This window comes from Dufourea novaeangliae, unplaced genomic scaffold, assembly GCF_001272555.1.
Source record: "Dufourea novaeangliae isolate 0120121106 unplaced genomic scaffold, ASM127255v1 scaffold28, whole genome shotgun sequence".
Taxonomy (NCBI): domain Eukaryota; kingdom Metazoa; phylum Arthropoda; class Insecta; order Hymenoptera; family Halictidae; genus Dufourea; species Dufourea novaeangliae.
Genome location: NW_015373917.1, coordinates 361,937 through 381,636, shown reverse-complemented (window position 1 = coordinate 381,636; position 19,700 = coordinate 361,937). Strand labels below are relative to the sequence as shown.

Genomic DNA, 19,700 nt, shown 5'->3' with positions numbered 1-19,700 from the left:
TTGTTAATGAAATAAGTATAATAAACTGGTTAATAAAAACAGTTTTTTCGTATAAATTATTTTTAATGTTTAATAAAAACGAAGGTTCAACAAGCGATATTTACATGTATGCTACCGTATAACTGCGTATAACAGCGTATAACGTGGCGCGGCGCTTGTACATAAAACACGTGCTGACACAAAAAACCTGAAAGAACCCAAGGAACACTTCCCTGCGATACGCAGATAAATAATATTAATTAAGTTCAGAAGCAACAGCAACCTAACTATTGTGGAAAATAAATCACTTGATTTGAAGTTATTTAAAACTACTAAAAATGGCGGTAAGTCATAATAGTTTAATTAATTACGTATAATAAATTTAACCTAATTATTTTCGTCCAGTATATATACATTTATAACATTGAAATTTGTTATTTTTTATCGTTAATATAACATATTTCTTAGTTTATGTTACCTTAAATTATTAAGAGAATATGTCCATTGTAATCATTCCTTTGTGAAAACAGAAGAAGCTCAAAATTAGTACAATTAAAAGAAATAATCAGAGAAAAACTAAACTTATGAAGCAAGGAAAACTTAAAACAAGAAGACATAAGCCAGCAAAGAAACAAATTCAGAAAGTAGTATCCTCACACCATGAATCAGTAGAGGAAGAAGAAAGTGACCATGGCGAAGATCTTTTGACCATGGTTGAAGAAGATGACTTAGATTTCTTAGAAAAAGCTATTTCTAATAAGTCCTACAATTTATTGAAGCATATACATCTAAATGAGTATGTTCAGTTATATTTATTTAACTTGAATGCTATGATTGATACATTGATGTATTAATATTTTTAATTGTGTGTCACTTAGAATAGATGGTAATAATAGAAGGGATAAGGATAAGAATAGAAAAAATGAAGAAAGATTAGAAGAGTTGTATGAAACTAATGTTTCAAAAATAATGGAGGAGGAGGGCAAAAAGAAAGTTCGAATGTTACTTCCTACAAAGACTCAAAATGGGATTATAGAGAAGAGGGTAATCGAAGAAGTTAGTGATGAAGAGAATGAAACTAAGTTTGATGAAGAACAGGACATACAAGATAACAATATGGAGGTGGAAAAAAATGTATGTGTAATAATGCTTATATTAGTTAATTGTTTCATGTGTAGGTAATAGTTTCATGTACTATCCAATATTTTAGGATGAAGACAAAGATGACAATAAGAAACCCATCTCTATGATAGAACTCTTGGCATGTCGAAAAGAAGCATTAACATCAAAACGTTTGAAGATTGGTTTACTTGCTAGTAGTCTTTTAGAAGCACCAGAAAACAAGTCTGAAAACTTTAAAATATTATTAGACTTCATGGAAGAAACTAATCCAGAAGTATGCATTACTGTTAGAAAATTAGCAACAGTGTCTTTGCTAGAGGTCTTTAAAGACCTGTTGCCATCTTATCATATTTTGCAAATTCAACAAGAAGGTGTAAAATGTATGTAACTATGATGGATAGTTATTATTTGTATCATATTTTATTATTTATAAATTAGACATTCTTTCTTTTCTTTAGTGAAAAAGGATACATTAGCACTGCAAAATTATGAAGCTACTTTATTAAGGAATTATAAACGCTATTTACAAAAATTAGAAAGGATGTCTGGTATTCTAAGAAAAAAAAAAGGAGACACACGACAATTGAAAGGACAGGAAATTGAATTAGGAAAAATTGGAGTAACATGCATGTGTGATCTCTTAACCACTCATCCTTATTTCAACTATTCTGTTAACATAGCAAATTTTCTGTTACCACTGCTCGATAATAAACATGCATTTGTAAGAGAACAAGTGGCTAAATGTATCTCCCAAATATTTAAAGAGGACAAACGTGCTGAATTGTCTCTTACAGTAAGAAATTTCAGCAGTTACAATATGCTACTACAGTTGTAGTTTAAGAATATTGCTTATACCGTTTCAACTTTCAGATAGTACGTAGATTAAATCAATACATAAAACTTAAGGCTCATTCTGTTCATTCAGAAGTGTTGTCTGTACTTTTATCCCTTCGTATAAAGGATGTGAACTTGGATAAAGAAAAAGAAGAGGAGACTAAACAGAAGAAACTTATGTCTCACAAACAAAGAATTCTCGCTTTAAGTAAACGAGAAAGAAAGAAAAGTAAGAAGCTTGAAGAAGTGGAAAAAGAATTACTTGAAACCAAAGCAGAAGAGAATAAACAATCCAAGCAAAAGTTGCTTACTGAAATTACTGGCATAGTGTTTACAATTTATTTCAGAATTTTGAAGCAAGCTCCAAATAGTAAAATTCTATCTATCTGCTTGGAAGGCCTGGCAAAGTATAACTTTTACCTATATAATATTGTACCCTTATAATATTACATGATATCTAATTTTGCGCGACAATTATAGGTTTGCACATTGTATAAATTTGGACTTTTATCAAGATCTAGTGACTGTCATAAATAAATTGATGGAAGAAGAAAATTTAAGTATACGAGATCAGTTACATTGTATTCACTGTGTATTTACGATATTATCAGGTCCAGGCTCGGCATTAAATCTTGATCCTTACAGGTGTGTGTGTCGAGACAAACAATGTTTCAAGGAAAGAAATTAAATGTACTATTGTATTTTGCAGGTTTTATGTACATTTGTATAAAAATTTGATAAACATCCACTGTGGTAAGACTCACCCAGAGTCGGACACCCTTATAAAGATTCTAGTACAAGTGTTAGTTCAAAAGAGAAAGAGAATCACACAAAATCGCTTAATAGCGTTTATCAAACGAATGGCTATTATATCTTTACAATCGCAACACAATACAGCTCTCAGCATTCTTGGTATAGTAAAACAAAGCATGCAGCTTGGAAAAGCAGCGAATGTTCTGCTTGATACAGACTGCAATACCGGAGGCGGCTTTTATCAGCCAGAACTAGAAGAACCTGAATATTGCAACGCGCATTGCACCGCATTATGGGAGCTTGCAGCTTTGCAAGTATGTGTTCGTATAATCTAAAAATACGCATAAATCAAATCATAACTTTTACTAATTGCTTATACATTTATACAGCGACATTATCACGGTACTGTGCAAAAAATAGCGAAAAATATAGCTTGGGGCGTGCCATCGTCTGGAGAAGGCAGTTTAACTTCAGATGTTGCAAAATTGTAAGTGGAACTTCTTTTTTTCCTTGTACTAAGTGGTATTTTGTGATATACAATGGGAATAATTTATTATAGAACCCCAGAGGAACTGTACAGCGAATACGATCCTACCGGTGTTGTGTTCAATCCAGCGGTACCAGTTCCGAAAAAGAAAACTGTTAAGAAGACAATAACAACTCATCACTTTGTTAACAGCAAATTCAAGGATTATGTTAACACTATAAACAACACTGAATTATTCGCAGACGGATACATAGATTTTTATAAAGCATATACCAGTTAACATACCTGTAACAGAAATTACACGAATGAAGTGAGCAATGTATTATTTGCAACTGTACGTATTTTGTAAATAATTATTTACAGTCCTCAATGTCTTGTACGTAACTACGAAATAAGTACTATTTTCAAGTAAATAAATTAAAAAGCGAAGTTTTATTGTAATTAGTAGATTTGACAATGAAACAGATGTGCAACAATAATCGCGATGCACATGTTTTTAAACGATCATTATCTATTTACAATCCGTATATGTTTATTATCACAATTAATAGAATTCGTGATTGAATTAAGATATTTGAACACATATATTGAAAGGTATTCTCTTACTTGAGTCTTGCAACTTTGGTAACATATTGAGATAAGTGTACATTACATAACTAATACTTAACAAAGTATTAATGCTTGCTCGAAGATATCAGTCTACATATATTCGTTGTGAACCCTTGTTTCTAAAGAATATAAAACTGTGTATAATAAAAAAAAATGGAATATTTCAATACTGACAGAACAAAATATTTTTCATGACATTCTTTCAATGAGACAAATCTGAAATTGTTTCAAACATTATTGACTAAAAATTTTGCTTCTGTAAAATACAATTTCATGCAACATCGTTTAAAATTCATTTAGCTGCTCTATATTCTCATATATGTCACTCTTTTTATACAAAGTAAAATAGCATTAATTGTATTTTTATCATACTTATACTATAATGAGGAACAATATATAATTAGTAACTATTAAAGCTATTTAACCAGTGACATTTACATGATTATATCATTCATACAGATATACACACTTTAAAATTCTACATATGCAAGTTCATTCGATCATCAATTTTCGTATTCTGTGAATAATTATTCTCATCGTCCGCCTTTGTTTCGCATGAAATTTGTTTTACATTGTCCTGTTTTGTTGGTGACGTTAGATCGATCCTCTGCACAGGAATATACTTTCGTTCTATAATATTCATTTTTATTGCATCTTCTATCTCTAATGTATCATCTATAAACTTCTCGTCGTTCCTTGCTAACTGCTTCGACGTTATTTGCGCAGTTTTATCGATGCTCAAAACCTTAGGTGTATTAATCTTGTCGATCGTCTTTGTCACAATAACTTGTTCACTTTTATCATTCTGATGAAGCGGCTGTGAATTTCTTTTAGCAAGTATTATTTTAGTGTACTTGATAGTCGGTTGATTCGTACGGTTTTGTATTGGTATTGTAGTTTTAATTTTGGATATCGTTGGATTCTGAGGTCTGGTTTGTAATATTACATGATTCAGATTTTGTACAGCTACGTTAGGGCATATAATAGTCTGAGTAGACGGTGTAACAAATTTGTTAGCCGTCTGTTGTAGCTTATCTTGTTTATTACTTATGAGAACAACTTTGGTACTACTGTTCAATTTAGGTGTACCTTTATCATGAACATCTATAGGTGCAGCTACTTGCGACAAACATGGATTCCTTTCAATAGAATTCAAATTGTCATCATCTTTTGCGAATATTATTGGTATATCCAATATATTTCCTAAATCATCGTCAATATCATTCGCAAGACATTTCTTCTGTATTGTCTGAGGCTTTGCTTTCTGAATTCTTTGTAAATTGGATGCGTTGACCGTAATTTTTGGCATTGGTTTCGTAGATCGTTGGCTAGCTTTTAATTTGCTGGACAGTGGAAAAATAGTCCCCGAATTGTGACTATTTAGTGGTACTATCACCGACGAACAGGTGGGTTTAGCATTAAGGGAACTTTCAACCATAATTATATTCCCACATGATGTATTATGAGAGTTATCATTGTTGTTACAGGTTGTTACTTGTCGAGGTAATTGTGACATCTTGAATGTATCCAATGAATGAGTAGAACTGAGCATCACATGTGAAGAGATACTGGTTGTTGCCATGCCGTCCATCACTACAAAATACATAGGTATGTTTCAACAAGTTATTACAGTATAAGCCAACAAATATTTCACTGACTTAATATGAACCCCATTCAAAGATCTAAATATATGTTCAAAAATTATGGAAAATATCACTATTATTGTAATTGTAAATCATGCGAAAACCTAGGAGAATAATAATAAAGAAAGTTGATAACTATTTGATTAATGTTCCTGTTAAGTATTATACACGTGTGACAATTTTTAAATTAAATGTTTTGGTAGTATCAAAAACTCTACATTCACAACTAATGATGCAATATGAACTAAGTGAAAATTTATACACATTGTTAATACAAATAGGATTGGGGTCAGGAAACAAATAAATTCGAATTACATGAAAAAATATTTATTTGATACAAAACGAAAGACAGTACTAGTATATTTACAACAGGTTACTTTAAATATTTTTGAATATATAAACTTATATTAATTGTAAAATAATATAAATACATGCTATGTTTTACAACACATATGTGTATACATAATCCCCCTATTATTTTTTTCCTGGGCAAGAATAATATTATGAGGAATATTTGATTCTATATGTACAAAACCAAAAGAATATTATAAATGCACTAATAATAAGAAGAAATACAATAAGACTAGAAATAAATAAGATCTAGTAAGTTATTTAAACTGTTTCAGTCATTCTACAAAGACACATTTTGTATAAAGGATTGTAAACTACTATAAAGAGGAAAAAGTTTAAAACCAAAATCTATGAAGATAATAGTAAAAAAAAAAGGATTGAAATAATTGTTCTCAAACTCCTATATCAATGATGTTCATGCATACTCTACTTAGCTTTTTTTTATAAGTTCGTAGTCTTTTAAGCTAGTGGATTTAATGATAAGAAAACAGAAATCTAGGAATCTTTCATACAGTAAAAAATTGTAAAAAGACAAATACATCTGACAAAAATATATTAAGAAAAACTCTAGTCAGTAAGTGAAGCACTAATGTTGCATGTACAATGTAGGTTCTATAAAAACAAATGTATGATATAAAGTTTAAATATGTCGGATAGATGACATGAAACCTCTTTTCCAATACTTTTTTTGTTTTAAAACATAACGCGTTAAATACTGAATGCGGTCAGTACATATCTCAATCGTAACTTTCAATAAATTCTACTATGGTAAGTATGTTTTTCTACTCATATTTGTTCCCTTATCGTGTTTGTATATTTCTCCCTCATTCTATTTTCAGGTCGTGAAGTAATGTCTGTCGTTTTTTATGCGTATTCCATACAGGCACATAAAGTATATTTCATCAAATATACGTACTACAATTGTATAACTTTTATATACATATGTACAAAATGTATCAAATTTAGAAAAGAATAATGTTCCGTTTAAACACATCAACTTTTTACAAGAACTTCGCTGGCCGAAGTAAATTCTTAAATTAATATATGTTCGTAGAGACAAGAAATATTACGATGAGGGTAAATTATTTAGTATTTGAGTAGATAATAAGATTCTACCTTTTGATATTGTGGACAAGGTTGGTGCTACGGTAGTTGTTGCAGAATTATTTGGTGTCAGTAAAATACTAGAAGCTGCTGATACACGGGCTGACGATGAACCAGTGGCTAGCGTGAGAGAACCCTTGCCATTTTGTAAAATATTCGATAAACTTCCGTTTGATGTACCAACTCCAGGTTTACTATGTATTGCTATGAGAAAACATCGAATACTTATGTAATAAGATATAGGTCAATGGAGTAAAAGTAAAACGCAATTTTTCTAAGGAGTTTACCTGCACTGGTTGGTGTACTGACTCTAATTTGGTTGCCTGAAGTCGATAACACATTCAACAACTTTGCATCTCCGTTTTTGTCAGGTATACCGAGGTGCCTATAGTTACTTGATATTACTTTAGAAAAACTTTTATTCGATGATACAATTGCCTTCATCTTTGAAACATTCTGCAGCTGTACATTTGTGGGAATAATTTTAGGTACTTTAGCGGAGGAGACTGAAGATTTAGGGGTGCTTTTGACCGCAGAAGAGGTGGTTTGACCCGTCGACGCTGGCGCTAAACGTATTGGACCGATAGGAGCTAAACTTGCTAAAGAACCAATATTTAACGTTATACCACCGTTGTCTGAGTTTGAATTTTGCTGAAATAAATATATTTATTATTACACCTGCTTCTTTTGAAGGTGCCTGCACATTTATACGGATATTATTGTATTAAATGTTTACCTGCCCGGACATTCTGGATGTTATTAAATGCTCTACGAAGTGCGCTTTCTGATTACTAACCATACGGGGTTTGCGTTTTACAGTTTGCGTATGACTCGTGTGTGCAACATTCGGTGTAACTAAATTCGATTGCGCGTTAAACGTTCCTACTTTCGAAACTGTAGCTGATGGTATAATCTGTCCAATAGGTACTGCTGAAGAAATAGGTGTGTTCGGCCGAGATTTTTTTACAGTTGGAGAATTCGGTTCGCTCTCGACAGAACTGCTCGTCGAATTCCGTCGTTTTCGAGAATCTTTTCGGTTATTTTTACTCTCAAAGTTCGACAGTAACGTTGATCTTAACGGCAATGGGTGTGGTTGCATAAGAATACTGCCTACGAAGTCCCCGATTTCATCTAGGATACACCTATCCACCATGCTCTGTGTAATACCTTCTGATATCTTCTTCGCGGTGGATATCCTTAAATGATCGTCTGCAGTTCCAACTACCACCACACTTGTCTCTACTAACATCTTTTCACGAAGATCTTCTAAATCATCGATCCTTACGAGCGTAGCATTTTGCCCAATGACGAACATAACTGGACAACGAACATCCATTAACGTATCATCAGGTGTACCCCTTTTTCCCTCGACCGTGCAAAAAGGAAATCCAAGGCAAATAACTGCAGTGATATGTTCCATTTGGGCCACCTATGAATATTCAAATATAATATGAAAAATTCTATATTATATTAAAACCCTATCTACCAGAAATATGTTAAGGTAAAATATAAATACTTGACACGAAATGGCAGCGCCCGTATTAAAGCCGACTAATATTATTGGTCGGCCAGGACAATCGCTTCTGATATCTTGTATTTTTGTTCTTGTAGCTTGGACTAGTTGATCAATGCACACCATCATGGTCATTCTATTTGCTGCTAAACCTAAGTGTGTATGAACAGTAACAACCATTCCTAGAGCTCCTAACTGTGAAATCCATTTGTGTTGTCTCTGAGACATGGAAGATCCAACTCCGGATGGTGCAATTATTAAAATCGGATTTCCTGGTAATTTTTTCTACGATAATAATAAGAATTATATTTACTAATGTATGCATGGTTCGCTGTAGTAATCTGCATAATAAAATTTAATTACAAGTCTGTTGCCGTTTAGGCTTGGAGTAATTGGATCCCACGATCGTTTCAAAAGTGATCCAAGTGTTTCCCATGTTATAGTACCAGCTTTTGCATTAATATTCGGCTGTACAGCAATCATCTTATCGATAAGTTGAGGAATTTTCAGTCTTAGAGTTTGCAATATATCAAGATAAATCCCAAGATACTCCTGAGGAAGATGATCGAACAATAAACTATGTAACCATTGCGCGAGTCTCCAGTCCCAACCGGCAGATGCCAATGTCTCTCGAAATCTCCTCGCAGCCGTATCAATCGACGTTCGCCGAAAAACTGGCTCTATACCGTTATTCGATTTGGCTAATCTCGCGAGTCTCTCCGAATTTAGAATTTTCAGGACTTTGGTAAATATTCTATTCTGAACAGGTGTCCATAGAATTTTATCCAGTCGTTCTTCCCAATCTTCGCTCTCATCTGGCCGAGCAAAGTTAGCTAAACGTTGAAGTTCATCCATTTGATGCTTAGCTCTTGTTAAATCTACTGGTGGTGCCAGTGGCTCATCACAGTCTTCTTCTACATTGATTTCTTCATCCTGGGCAGGTTTCTCTCTGATGAATTAAATGTTATAATGAGGTCTTATACTTAACAATTCTATTTAATGCTATTTGTCTTTCGTTTCTTACATTGTTAGATTTTTCTTGGGAAAGAATAACTTTTTTATCGGTTTCACATATATGTTTTCTGGCTTCCAGTTCCATGGCCGGGTATAACAATGATCTTTACTAATCACATCAACTTCCATTTCATAGCAACCAGCAAGCTGCTGTAAATATGTTGTTAATTTGTTCGGATTATCATCAAATGTATCGCTAATAGGACTTGGTATTCTTGAGCCCCCTATTGATGTGGAAGGTATTGCTGATGTTGGTGTCAACATTGTTATTATAAATTTTTATTACAAAATATATCCATAAGTGGAATTAATTCTTTCACTGAATAATATTGTTTAAAACCTCTATTTTATAAACTTTATTTCACTTTTTGAATGCGTGTCACTAAAAATAATAGAAATATTATATAATTAATATTTCTTACAACAGTACTTCCTTGGTTATCTCAATAATAGATTTTACGATTAAGAGAAACTCTACAAATTGTACCTATTATATAATAAATTCATTTGATATCAAATTTATACATGCATACATAAATGTTTTACGTTACATGAATCACCCTAAACGTAAATGGCTGTTATGAAACTAACCTTTAACGTACGCTAGCTTAAGGATATTTTGCTTTAGTATTACAATATTAATTATTTTTACAACAATAAACAGTCCTGCATCAAACAACAGAAAACGTTTCAATGGAATCTGTTGGAAAAGAAAATGCAACAAAACTCGTAGAAGGTAACGATAATGTGAGACTGTGTGAGTATCCACGGACTCACTACGACTCAATATATTGACTCCAAAATGAGTATTTCATTTTTATGCAAGATAGGCACTAAAAGGCGATTTTTGTTACGTGCAACTCGACGCAATGCATAAAACGAGAAATAATAAAAGTAACGAAAACATACACAGTTTGGTAGGTAGGTGTAATTAATATTTATATAGCGTGCATTGGTGTTCAAAACTGTTGTCCACCTCACTCCGCAACCTCAGAGTCACCATCTGAAATCGGAGCTCTGTTTTACGCCATGAGATTCAATAATGTATATTAAAATGTACAGAAAAACAGTGTTAATTACAATTACATATTTTTCTAATAATGTCAGAGTGTTTGTTAAATCCTCCTCCTAATACAAATTATCTTTTCTGAAAGCTATTAATAAACATTAAAGTCGATTGAAGTTACGTATAATCGAAGGAGACGATGGTACCATCTTCTGACAACAACGCGGTACTAATTGGCTAATAGATTCAATGTTTTTACGTAGATGGTGCCACAGATCTCTTTCAAGTTGATCGCATTTTTCATTTTATATGTAGAATGTGGTAGAATTAAATATTAAACTATTTTATTCAATAAACAATTTGACGTCACTGAAAAAAAGAGACAATTATAATTGTTTCCATACTTTTCTTTATGTACCATTAAATATTATGGCGTAATTGAGAGCTATCATTTCGGCTGGTGAAGGGCAGGTTGTCGAAGTGGGGCGAACGATTATTTTGATTGTCGGTATAAATCGTATAGATAGAATAATTGGCTGCATGAAACATGCAACATGAACTGAGTAGCGACAGTAACAAAGGCAACTTCGTCCAGTAGAGGTAGGTCCCGTTTTGTCACCTGTAAACATTTACAGGGAACTGTGGCAGTCGCGACAGTTCCAGCTGGTTCCAGCTACCACATCTGTCATTCCGAGACTTACCCGGAATTTTTGCACCCAACCACGTGAAGTTTCGCTCCACGAATAGCACAGCGACGCAATAATTAATTATTAATTGCACAGCATATGTCCGTTAAATCGACATCAAGGAATCATTGAATTTTTATAGTAAGTTAATGTATGTATGTCGTTTCCTCACAAAAAATGAATCATTATATACATGTGTGTATCTCTTCCGCCTCTGCTTTGAAATACGTGAACTTTGAATACGTAACACGAAATGTTTGCACGATGTGAATCGAGTGTCGTACATTATTAGATAATCCTTGTTTATCCGAATCCCGTGCCTGAATCCCTGCGTCCTTCAGAAACCCGAAAGAATCTTCAAGAACGGAAAACGAATTTGATATCACTCCGTTGAAAAAATGGCAGGAAAGAAGAAAGGAAAGAAAGGGAAAAAGAAGGTCAATGAGTACCAGCTTCGTAGGGATTTAAGGAAACAAGCACACAGAAGAGATACCGAATTGGATGAAAAGATGGAAAAATCTAAACAGGAGGTAACGCAATATCCCGAAGAAATCAGACTTGGCGGCATCGAGGGGTGAGTAGGAAGATTAAGCAATACAATAATGATGGTCTATCTAATTATCATTCAATGCAGTTGTGAATAATAATTTCTGATTAATGGGAACCGATAGCGTTAATCTAGAACATTTGGTCGAACAACATGATCGTTTCCTTACAAGTAAGACGGGCAACTTGTCCCCCTCCAATTTTGACGTATTTTTAATTTATTTTTCTGATTGATAAATTCAATTAATAAATTGTTTATTAGTAATTAAAGAATTTCTTAGCGGTTTCTTTTGGAGCTTAACACGGTCGAAAGTCGACGATCGATCTAATTGAAATAACATCATCGAATGTCGTTTTTCAGAATAACGATAAAAAGCATACGTTTATCAATGTTTATCAACGCAGGTGATTGCAACGTATTTTTAGAATAATTTCTTTCTTGATTTTCATGACTGGACTTCCGCGAAAAGTGCACCGTTATACAAACACAGCGCCTCTCTCGCAATGTACAATTATTCAATGTACATTTACAGACCACTTGAAACATCAGATTGTAATTATTTGCGAATCAATATAGTGGTGTAACGTCAGAATTAGTATTGATCCTCTGATTACTCTAGAAAATATTGTTTCTTCCTCGATAATTATGATGCAACCGTAACACGCCCAAATTAAAATTCATTTTTTCTGCTTTTAACTTTCATACACAATAATAACTTTAACCATTTCTAGTGGCGGTACTCAGTCCACCCTGGTCATTATGGATGGGAAAGGGACACCGCTGACGGAAATCAAGGGGCCGGAAACTAACCACTGGGTAATTACGTAAATTCATTGTCACTAACCGAAATAAATGTGTCTTTTACCATTGCATATATTATATTTAACTATACCTATAAAATCTCTTTTGAATTTTCCTCCTAGGCTCTAGGTATGGATGAAACCGCCGCTAGGATCAACGCGATGGTCGAAAGAGGAAAGGAGCAGTTGGGAATCCCGGAATCGGTTCCTTTAGATAGCTTAGTAAGTTCTTAAAATTTTCATTGAACCGAACCAGCGAATAGGTGTATAAATAAGTCGCTGGAATTGTACGATAACCGATTGTCGTTATCGCTACAAGGACACTCCATTCCACTAACACATGGAAGTAACGATATCGTGAGGTGCTAGCCTGGGGCCATGAACAGAACTTTAACAAATTTTCAGAATTAATCTGAAAGTAATTAAAAAGAAAGATGCTTTGACCTTGTTGGGTTCACTGTACTTTATAGAAGTGATGCATTGTGGGTATCTAGTATTGGGCCAGAAGAATTGACACAAATGTTAAGAGTGTTCGGGCTCACTATATCCTAACATCTATCTATATTTCCTGCAAACCGTAATCCGTGCCCTTCCATAAATTATCAGGGTCTTTGTTTAAGTGGATGCGAGGAGGAGGATACGAATCGTCTTCTCGAAGAAACGATACGAACGAAGTATCCGAATGTAGCAAAGAACTATTTTATCAGTTCAGATACATTGGGTAGCCTGAGAACCGCCTTGGACACAAGCGGTATTGTTTTGATCGCTGGCACTGGTAGTAACGCGCTGATGATTAATACCGACGGAAAAGTTGTCGGATGCGGAGGTTGGGGTCACATGATGGGAGACGAAGGCAGTGGTTGGTACTAGAACAATAAAGAGATGATAATCATAATTGAATTTACAAGAGTCATTAGAAAATGGTGTTACAGAATTTACAGATATAGTGGACGGAAGGGATACAGGAATAGAGCAACGGAGTTAACGGAGTAGTCAGGCGATAGCCAATGTACTGTGATTGGGATGTATAAATGCAATAGTAGTTTCTAAGCGGGAAGTGTATGATCACTATTTTTTTGTTTAAATTCATGCTTAATCAATCCAGTATTCCAGAACAGTATAATTTATTAAGAGCCATTTTACATTAACTTCGCCAACTGTATCTCATATCTACTACCCATGGGGTTCTATTCCTTGTAAAATTTGTTACACCATTCTTTGAAGCTTCAACAATATAACTAGTAAAATTGTACTTTTAGCTTACTGGTTGACATATCGAGCCTGTAAATACGTATTCAACGACATCGATGGCCTTATTCCCGCTCCTGAACCGATCAGCTACGTGTGGCCGGCTCTTAGGGTATTTTTCAATGCATCGGATAGGAAAGACATGTTGCAACATCTCTATGTGAATTTCGAGAAAAGCAAATTCGCAGGCTTCGCCAAGCAGATCGCGATCGGTTGCGAGGAAAAAGATCCGCTTTGTATACATCTGATGAAGGAAAATGGGGTGTTACTTGCTAAGCATGTCGTGGCTCTAGCGAGGAAAGCCCATAGTGTAATTATATCACATTCTACTTAAAGTATGTTGGTGGTAGATAAATGACCGATCAACATTAATTCCTCTGTAATTATAGTTCACTCTAACTGTACAGTTTTACAATAGTACCGCGGATAATAGTAATTTGCACGTATTTCAACCGGCCATTCACTTCTTACCAACCCAGCTCTATGTTCAGTTTCCTGTAAAAAAAAATTATAATTAAAAAATATCTTTTGTAGACACTGAAATTAGGCCATGGTGGTCTGCAAATTATCTGCGTTGGATCAGTTTGGAAATCATGGGAACATATGAAGGATGCTTTCCTCAATGAAATTCACGATTCGAACGTTATAGACGAGCTAACGTTACTTCGTTTAACAACCTCGGCGGCTGTAGGCGCCTGTTACGTCGCCGCTGAAAAAATCGACTGGGCATTCACAAAACCGTACAAGGATAACGTTGAAACATTTTACCATTATAATCGAAAAAATTATGTAAAGCCAGTGGTGAAGATTGAATCGAAGCCGATATTAGTACTTTGTAATACCGCCAAAGAGAGTTGAAATACCGGAAACCAAAATTTTCGAGGAAGTTCTAGTGTACAGCGTACAAAATGGAAGTTGCAGAATTAATACCAAGAAAACGACTCTATATTATAATACACGCTGTTATCCTGAAAACATGAAAATAATATATTTTGTACCTATTTTTTATATGAGCATGAAAGGAAATGCGAGACATTTACTTGTGAATAAATGCGCAGTAACTTGAAGCAGTGGGCTTGTAGTTTGGTATAACAATTGAAATTCTTATTCGATATTTGCGATTTTTTGTGTTAATAAATACGTGGTTGATGTTGATAATACGATACATCGAATAGCTGTCGTTAATCCAAAGATCCCTTTGGATAAATTAAATTGAACTGTAGAAAATATGATACTGAAAACAATTTGGGACTGGATTATCGGTCTTTTTTCATTCACTTTAAGAACGTTGGGATATATTTTTATTGTTCTTGTCAGCTTGGCATTTTTTGTCTCATTTTCATGCCTTATGCTGATCATAATCCTCCGTTTGCTTGGCTACGAATTTCCAACCACTGAACATGAATGACACGAAAGAAGTAACAGTTATAGAACAAAATAATTAGAAAACTGAGTATTCGTTATTGAAAATAATATTTCAAATATTGTCATTTCAGAAGTGTCCAGGTCTGTTATTTGACAATAACAGAGAATCGAAATAATTTATTCAAGGTCAGATATAACAATTCTTTGAAAAATATATTTCGACACGATATATCACAATTGTATACATTTGAATCTTTGTAACGTGAACGTATGTCACTCAGGTCCTGCTTGGAGCAAAACTATCTTATATATTTTATTTTATACCAAGAACTGAATTCATGTTCAGCTTCTAACTCTACTCGAAATTGTAATTTGTTTTAAAACAAACAAATATTTTCCTTTAAGGTACACGAAGATGTAAAACATGAACGTAGAACTTGGTATAAGTATAACAAATATTTTCTCTAGACGTAACAATTTAAGGTACTCTTGACGAAGTATGCATAATCCTTTCAACAAGAAATATTCGACTAACGCTATATGTACGTTACGCATTTAGTTTTTATTACACGAAAAATTATGCGAAGTGATGCAATACCTTTATATGCTCGATTAATAATCTCTGCTTATATAAAATCTATAATATTGGATTAACGATACAATTGATACTTCCAATATTTCCAAGCACTGGTTTCTTGAATTACGATCAATTTTCTATATTCCTGACTGGACTGAATTAATTATATCAGTGTGTACGGAATATTACCTTAACGTACGTGCATATACACGTGAACTTTGATAAGAGTGGTTTCATTTCTAATACATATTATGCACCAACATTAATGTCATACAATAATACATTTCACAAACATATTTATATGTATATACATAGATAAACAATTACATATTTTAGTTTCCAAACATTTAGAAAGTTTTCCACGTTATTATTGCTGTACTTTATCCCTATAAATGTAGCGTTTCTAAAACAACCCCGTAGTCAAGATTCTTTAGTTCCGTAGATAGAACTAATGCTATACAAAAAATCAGTTGACAAAATTATGTTCATTTGTTTTCTAGCCGAAAGAATAAGCTAGTCAGTGTTTCAAGTCAAATATCTCTATGAGAAGCGGTTCCACTCTCGACGGATTTAGATTAAGATAAACCCCAACAACTTCGTTGTTTAGTCTATGAAGATCCGAAATTTTTTGAATTAATTTCAGAAACATGGACTTGGCCTCGCAGCCTGGATATACACTTTCCAGATAACGTCTAAGTAAATAATAATACGAATTCTATAAAAAAATACATTATTAAAATCAGTTAATACATTTGACAAACTGGAAAAAATATATTTCACTTACTTGTTCTAATTTAATGACGTCACTGTGTACCACTTTCAGTCTGTCAGGTGTGAACAAAGCGATTGCACTTAAAATCAAAATAATATTCTCATCCCGCCATTTCGGATCGAAACTCCGAATGAAGCGTGCATGCTCAGCATAGAGATTTCCCTTCACTTCCTTTAATACATCGACTTTTATATTCGACATACTTTCTTGGCTATGCGGTATCCACCACATATTTTTCTCTGCATCATAATTAATAGCTGACCTTAAAATCATCATTTCTGTACAACCCCCTTTCAAAAGAGCAATCTGATCTTCTTGACACATGTTTTTAAAGGCATTTATTTTCTTGGCCATTTTTATTAAGCGTCTAATGGCAATAGCAGTTAAATTGATAACATCCAACAACGCTGGATCGGATTGACCGAAATTATTCTAAAAGAAGATTCACTGTTAATAAATGTGAACCCCGTCGAATCCGTGTCGTCTTAAATGTTACCTTAAATTTACAATCTTCTCCAATTAAATTTGTTATATCTTCGTCCAAGGGAGCTAATAATGCTTTGTTGGCTACTATTAATTCATTTAACTTTGCTCTTTCAGCATCATTTAGTTCCCTCCGGGACTCCATACCACCGATAGCAGAATATGCTGAGAACTCTAACTTAATTGCTTCACACAGAATAGACTCGATGGAATTTGCAACAATTGGCACTCTGAAAAGGAATAAGTAGTTGATATGTTTTCCAATATTGATTTTGTACCATATTTATACCTTTGTACATCTTGAAGCACATCTCTCGTAACGTCTGTTACATTTTTATTCCAATCATTCTCGCTTGATTCCATACGTTGCTTCATGCATTCTTCTTGATTAGGATTTGTAATAAGATCTGTTAAGATTGGATTCTCAATTTGTCTTTGTTTCATTTTCAATGTTTGCTTGAATGTGTGACCAGAAATATTGGTAAGCCTAGTGTCTTCTTTAAACTGAATGTTTCCATTATCTTCAGAGCTTGTTTCTTTTTCAGTTATGGCACCGTTTTCTTTGAAAAATTCAGAAATCTGTGGATCTTCTTTTAACTTGTTAATAACTGTAGAATCTGACATGATCTTCAAAAGTATCTCTTGGTTTTGAAACAGTTTGGCAATGAAATTAGAATTATTAACAAGTATTGAGATTGGGACTGGTCCATCCGAGAACTTTGTAGCTGCATTATCTTCTTTTGAACATACTTCTTTGTTTGGCTTCTGACAGGCTGTTAGTTCTTCTAAACAAGTCTGCAAGCTTGCAGGTGTGCTTGGACTTACATCGAAATTAGATTTTCTAGGATGTGATGTATGATCTATACAGGTAGAGTTCTGTACAGGATTATGTTCATACTTATTATAATTAGATGCACTGACAAATGCGGGCGAATATCTTAAGGATTCGTTGTTATTTGAACCAAATTCGGAATTCAAATCGATTACATGCTGCTCAAACCTTTTTGAACTTATTATAGGTTTCTTATCTTTTCCCGTGTTAGGAGATACAGAGTTCGCAGTATCAAACTTTTCTTGATCTTCTATGAGAGAACTTGTATCTATCTTAAATTTTTCCACATCAACCTCGGTTTCATTTCGATGAGGGGATTGGTCAAAGCTATCATAATTGGAACTAGAACTGTGAGAAGTATCTTTCATCATATCAAGAGTCTTTGACCCAGTTATAGTTCCATTCTCTGGTGGACTAGAAGGGCTGGGAACACTGGCAGCTGTTACAGGACTCATTCCTTCTGTTACATTCTGCCTATTCGAGTCTAAATCAGTATATTTTTTGTCAGACTCCCAGAAGTATGTATCAGATACAGTTGATGCAACCGAATTAACAGACATAGAAGTGTCATCAAAGGTAGAATCTTCTATGCAATTCTTCTTACTTTTGGATGTTTTTGTATTTTCCGTGTGTGGCCTTTTTTTTGCACGATTTTGTTCTATCTTTTGCCTTTTTCGTACTTTGTCCTCCTCTGACATTATATATTCCTTCCTCATACCAATACCGAAGCATTTATCTAGGCGACATTTCTGACAAAAGCGTCTAGTAACTGGTGTGATATTACAATTCTCTGTAAAAGGACACCGGAAATCCTAAAAAAGAACATTAATGTAAAGAAAGAAGTACGACTGAAATTGGGGATATCGCAAAAATTGACCTGACATTTGTATTTATATTCTGTGCCTTTCTTTCACTAAAACTAAACATTATTAAGGTGGACTCAAACCCAAATCACGCGGTAGAAAAGTAAAGAAATAAGACATGATAATAACGATTGAAAGCAAACATGTCAAAACTATGAAACTGATTATAATTCAGTTTCAGAAGGCTCAAATACACGATACTATCCTGAATCATGACAGATCAGACAGGTGGATCCGTGTCAACAATCGCGTGAAACTGAAAACACCTGTGGTGTACAGGGAGTGGTAGAAAAATCTGGTCACCTTATTTTTCAGAGCGTTCCTGCGGAAGAAAGCTTTACAGCTCTCACACGACACGGCATTGAAGTTGTAGCCGAGCGCGCGGTCACCACACACACCACAGATCTTGTTCGCTTCCCTCGCCGGCTGTTCATCTTCCATTGCTCTTGGGCAATTTCACGAACGGTCAACACACTTCTTTATCTTAACACACCATTATTACGGCTTCGAGTCACGCTACGCCGTTTAAATTGACTCATGTCAACGCGTTTTGTTTATCACAATCACATGCCGCTGTACGGAACTCGGGGATGGAGGGAAACGAATTTACCGTGATCACCGTTCACGATTTCAGTATCATTTTCGGTACAACGCCCCGGATCCAGGAGATGCTGCCTCGAAAGCTTTAAATGACAGGCTAAACGAGCCGCTCAATTGACATTCAGTCACAAACAGTTAACAGAACGATGCGCATAAACCTGTCGTGCGTGTTTTACTGCTGCTACTCCCCCACCACACGCAACGCGTCAACAACGCAACTCAGCTAAAAGAACTAACAATCTAGGGAATTTATACATGGTAGAACATTCGTTTGAAACGGAACTGCGATTACCTATTCAGACTTCATTTAAATTGATGTTTATTCCTTTTTTTAGAAGGCGATTATTGATGTATTACACTTGTAACTTGCAACCAACCTGATGGTTTCGATGTCTCTTCGAATTCCGTTATTCAATGTTATCGATAGAATCGATCATTTGTCGTAGATAATGCTGAAGAAAAACTAGCTCTTTTCCACTTATTCAATTAGAGGGTCAGGGTGGTGCGGCATA

General features: G+C 34.3%; 4 protein-coding genes across 7 annotated transcripts; 2 read left to right on the top strand and 2 right to left on the bottom strand.

Moving 5' to 3' along the window:
- Positions 1-200: 200 nt before the first annotated feature.
- Positions 201-3,512, top strand: LOC107194293 (nucleolar complex protein 3 homolog). The gene is made up of 10 exons (XM_015583896.1): positions 201-323; positions 510-775; positions 858-1,113; positions 1,190-1,481; positions 1,560-1,894; positions 1,972-2,342; positions 2,416-2,580; positions 2,645-3,002; positions 3,078-3,175; positions 3,248-3,512. The coding sequence occupies exons 1-10, from the start codon at positions 318-320 to the stop codon at positions 3,453-3,455; spliced, it is 2,355 nt and encodes a 784-aa protein (XP_015439382.1). The 5' UTR covers positions 201-317; the 3' UTR covers positions 3,456-3,512.
- A 750-nt stretch (positions 3,513-4,262) lies between these two features.
- LOC107194223 (KAT8 regulatory NSL complex subunit 3) lies at positions 4,263-9,766 on the bottom strand. The gene is made up of 7 exons (XM_015583813.1): positions 9,420-9,766; positions 8,759-9,344; positions 8,399-8,680; positions 7,619-8,311; positions 7,170-7,533; positions 6,895-7,086; positions 4,263-5,377 (listed from the first exon to the last, which is right to left on the bottom strand). The coding sequence occupies exons 1-7, from the start codon at positions 9,671-9,673 to the stop codon at positions 4,263-4,265; spliced, it is 3,486 nt and encodes a 1,161-aa protein (XP_015439299.1). The 5' UTR covers positions 9,674-9,766.
- A 1,116-nt stretch (positions 9,767-10,882) lies between these two features.
- Positions 10,883-14,722, top strand: LOC107194284 (N-acetyl-D-glucosamine kinase). Of its 4 annotated transcripts, XM_015583885.1 has the most exons (8): positions 10,999-11,015; positions 11,064-11,242; positions 11,507-11,675; positions 12,380-12,464; positions 12,572-12,670; positions 13,055-13,307; positions 13,708-14,006; positions 14,231-14,722. In XM_015583885.1, exons 3-8 carry the CDS (start codon positions 11,611-11,613, stop codon positions 14,552-14,554), a joined length of 1,125 nt encoding a protein of 374 aa, XP_015439371.1. In that variant the 5' UTR covers positions 10,999-11,015; positions 11,064-11,242; positions 11,507-11,610; the 3' UTR covers positions 14,555-14,722. The 4 variants fall into 4 exon arrangements, with proteins under 4 accessions (XP_015439369.1, XP_015439368.1, XP_015439371.1 ...); XM_015583883.1 differs by lacking the exon at positions 11,064-11,242 and having other exon boundaries at positions 10,883-11,015; XM_015583882.1 differs by having other exon boundaries at positions 10,883-11,242.
- Positions 14,723-16,028: 1,306 nt separating this feature from the next.
- LOC107194283 lies at positions 16,029-19,460 on the bottom strand. Its single transcript, XM_015583880.1, has 5 exons — positions 18,892-19,460; positions 17,183-18,537; positions 16,907-17,123; positions 16,423-16,842; positions 16,029-16,353 (listed from the first exon to the last, which is right to left on the bottom strand). Exons 1-5 carry the CDS (start codon positions 19,027-19,029, stop codon positions 16,156-16,158), a joined length of 2,328 nt encoding a protein of 775 aa, XP_015439366.1. The 5' UTR covers positions 19,030-19,460; the 3' UTR covers positions 16,029-16,155.
- Positions 19,461-19,700: the final 240 nt, after the last annotated feature.